This window comes from Lupinus angustifolius, chromosome LG09 (genome assembly GCF_001865875.1).
Source record: "Lupinus angustifolius cultivar Tanjil chromosome LG09, LupAngTanjil_v1.0, whole genome shotgun sequence".
In the NCBI taxonomy this organism is placed as follows: Eukaryota; Viridiplantae; Streptophyta; class Magnoliopsida; order Fabales; family Fabaceae; genus Lupinus; species Lupinus angustifolius.
The window spans coordinates 9,120,030-9,123,647 of record NC_032017.1 but is presented as its reverse complement, the minus strand read 5'-3'; the positions used below and the strand labels follow the sequence as shown (position 1 = coordinate 9,123,647).

General features: G+C 33.8%; 1 protein-coding gene across 1 annotated transcript; it reads right to left on the bottom strand.

The window, feature by feature from the left end:
• On the bottom strand, positions 231-3,321 carry LOC109356563 (60S ribosomal protein L18a-like protein). The gene is made up of 4 exons (XM_019599946.1): positions 3,144-3,321; positions 968-1,093; positions 752-869; positions 231-627 (listed from the first exon to the last, which is right to left on the bottom strand). Exons 2-4 carry the CDS (start codon positions 1,081-1,083, stop codon positions 574-576), a joined length of 288 nt encoding a protein of 95 aa, XP_019455491.1. The 5' UTR covers positions 1,084-1,093; positions 3,144-3,321; the 3' UTR covers positions 231-573.

The following is a 3,618-nucleotide window of genomic DNA, read 5'->3' as shown; positions in this document are numbered from 1 at the left end:
ATATGATATATATGATATCATCCAGTCTGACCAAACGGTTTAATAGATTAAACCGGTTAAAATCTATATGGGACTTCTTCCGGTTTAATGTCCTGCTCATGTATGATAAGGTTGGTTGTGTGCTTTCATGATTTGCTGTGTTTTCACCTTTGCAAGGTTCTGTTTTTGTCATGAGAATTAACAATCTTGTGAAAAGAAGAACCAATGGCATAAAGTCACAAGGATACATGTATAAACAAATACAATTTTACATCTTTAGACACGTGATACCAACTAATTACAAGTCCCAAAACACATAAATACCAAACATAAGGTGTTCTTTTAATGTCACCATAATGTTCTTCAGAGTGAACAATCTACTTTGATAAAATCTCAGTTACATAAAACAGAAGCATCTGTATGTCCACATAGATATGATTGGTACCTATTCTTCTCAATGGCTAGAAGCAATTGATCGAGCTCGATCCGTCAAACATCAGCCTCGCCTTTCTCGTGTGGAGACCGATACGAGATATGAGTTCTTTTTTTTTTTACTTAGCTAATTGATTAGTGACAAGTTAGTTTAAACTGTACTTAACAGATAATAACAATTATTGTTATCAGTGCAGCAATTGTGAAAACTAGAGCCTGCAAATAGAAAAAACAAAAGTACAATCACTCCATAAGAATACAATACAAGCTTGCAAGGTAGAAATTTTAACAACTGAAATGCCGGATGAAATGGAAATCTGTTCTTAAGCAAAACACTTACAGAAATCGCAGAAGCAGTAAGGCCGTCACGCTCTCTCGGATCTTTATGATAGTAATTTCCGAAGTAGAGAATTGTGGCGTAATACCACATCAGTGGGCACACAAATCCTAGCAAAAGACTGGTAAGATAAGGGAGGGGAGAACATGTAAGCAGCAAGCATCAGATTATGCATGTTAAAGAAAGTGCTAAAGAGTTAATCTGTATAAAAAAACTCACGAGAACCATCCGATTCCGCAGCCAAAACATGGAAGTGGCTTGTCAAATTTTCCTAATTGCGGTTGCTCTGTATCCCTGATAGGAGCATACGCGCCTCTTTGGTCAGTCGTATCCATCTTGAGCTCTCTGTATGTTAAACTCAAATTCAATTCAAAATTTTCTAACTCACAAGATATTTTTTTCTTCACAAAAAGGACTTAGTAAGCAAAGCATAAATTTAGTCGGGTGGATCTAAAAAATACCAAAGGGGACAAATTTGTTTTATAATTCATTGCTTGAACTCACTCCTACATATCCTACCTTGGAAAATGAGTTATTATATAGCTTTTGTAAAAGAATAATAGTTTAACACATCACAGAAAAATATACATGAGAGCTAGAGTAGGTTGGATGATACAAAAAGAACAAAATATATGGAGGAGGGTGGAGCCAGGGGGCCACCGTTTCCCTTCCATCCATCCATGGCCGACCCTCCAAGTGGTTAAAATGCGTCATTTTTTATGATTTTTTGACATCTGACAGACACAGCAAAAATTCATCAAGAAGCTGCTTTGGAGCACAATGCTTTGCACATCAATTGTTGACTATATAAAATTACTGCCTAGTTACAGAGATTTAACCGAATAAGCTCTGGTTTATATGACACCAGGGCCTTTTACCATATGGTTATCGGCTCCGTATTGATACTTTGATAGGAACAATCTAGGTTTGAAGTTGAAACAGAATAGTTAGCAAGTTCCAGAATGATAAAGAAGGAGCCGTCCATTTGGGGTGAAAATGATCTCCAGACTCTAAACTGTACTACATTAGTTCGACAAAATTCAGTTTTTCAGTTCAATTCCAAAGACCAGCATCATCATTCACCTCAATGATCTAAAACAGGATGGCAGAGAACGTGTACATGCTCTACATCATTAAGGGTAAGGAGATAAATGCAGAGATGTTTCAGACCATTGATTTAAAGGACATGTATTGTATAACAGCTCGGACTTCAGTACTTAAAAATCCAGGAAAGCATGACCAGCATAACTAGCCACCTATAGGGGTCATCAGTATAAGAACGAGCAAACTTATCCGATAGTTTCTGAGGTATTATAAATGATAATATAAACCTCAGCGAAAAGAGAGAATGATGAGATACATTATATTATGATTTTATAAAGACAAGACTTGCACATCATATCTGCATCGTGTATACAGAATCATCACAAATACATTCAGTATAATATAGGAAGGCAGCAACAGCAGATTAAGTTTTCAGAGCTCAATTCTGGCAACTAAACTAGAAGAAAGTTTATTAGAGTTTAATCAAACAAGAAATAAAAATTTAAAATCGAATTAGAACCTCGTCACAGCCACACCAGAACTAAGCCGGTCGTTTCAAACACTATGTATAAAACATCCTAGCGGACTAGACAAACTGCACACCTCGGTACTTGATAACTGGAATCGAAATTCTAGGAGTTCTTGAATTTCACTAAAAAGCACCCTCATACACAAAAATAACCTCCTTATAAAAAAATCTCAAAATGGATACTGAACTCCAGGTAACTGATTTCATATATACGATATCAAACAAAGATTTTCTAGTTTGAAATTCTAATGAGCTTTTAATCCAATATCATAAGAGAATATAAAATGAATTTCAAAGCTAGTACAGATGTGTTGTAACAAAAAATAACCACTACAAACATGTAATCCAATATTAGAAACTCCGAATTAGTCATCAACAGTTAAAACATTAAACCAGAACTTATGTATGTACCTTAATTTAGATTACACACAATATACCAACCAATTACCAAGCATTCAAGCAGTGTCTAATTATGGATGCTGATTGTATTTTATCTTTGCCAATACTCTATTACTAATAATATCTCAAGCTATTATTAACCCATGTTAATCACTAATATTCCAGAGTTTAGAAGATGGGTTTGCACAAATACAAAAAGTACAACATGTAAGTCAAGCATAATGGCAAAAACCCATATGTGTATATTAAGTGGGAGCCACCTGTCCCGGGTCGCCTTATGTGTATATTAAATCAAGATATGTGAAAAATGGCAAAAACCCATATTCCAGAAGCGAAATTCAGCCAAACCCAGAAACAAATTATAGATCTTTTCCACAATAAAATATGAAAGATGAAAAAATGAAAGGGTATATAAAGTGTTACCTATGAAATCAAAGAGAAAAAGCAAGTTCCCAATAGAAAAAGGAAGCGGTTGTGTTTTACATGACAGTAACAAAAAAATTGTGATGTTTGGTGAAATTTAATGAATGAAAAACGGAAACATAACAAGTGACAGTGAAGTTAACTGAATTCTAAGAAGAAGGAAATTCTCCACCGTCAACAACTAGTTTGGTACAAAATAAGTGGTTAGGTTAGTAATACTTAAGCTCCACAAATTTCTAACTAATCTATTAAAATTTGTTCCATTCATATATAATCAGTATATTATTTCTCATTCATTTGTATTTCTTTTTTTGAGAAGTAAATAAGGATTAAAATTAAATGATAGATGTTACAATAATAATCTATAAAAAGTAAAGTATCCTATAAAAAAAGGAAAAAAATTATATAATGATTATTGTAGGAGATTTGTTCACTATTATTGTATCATTTATTATTCATCTCGATTATTTTTACT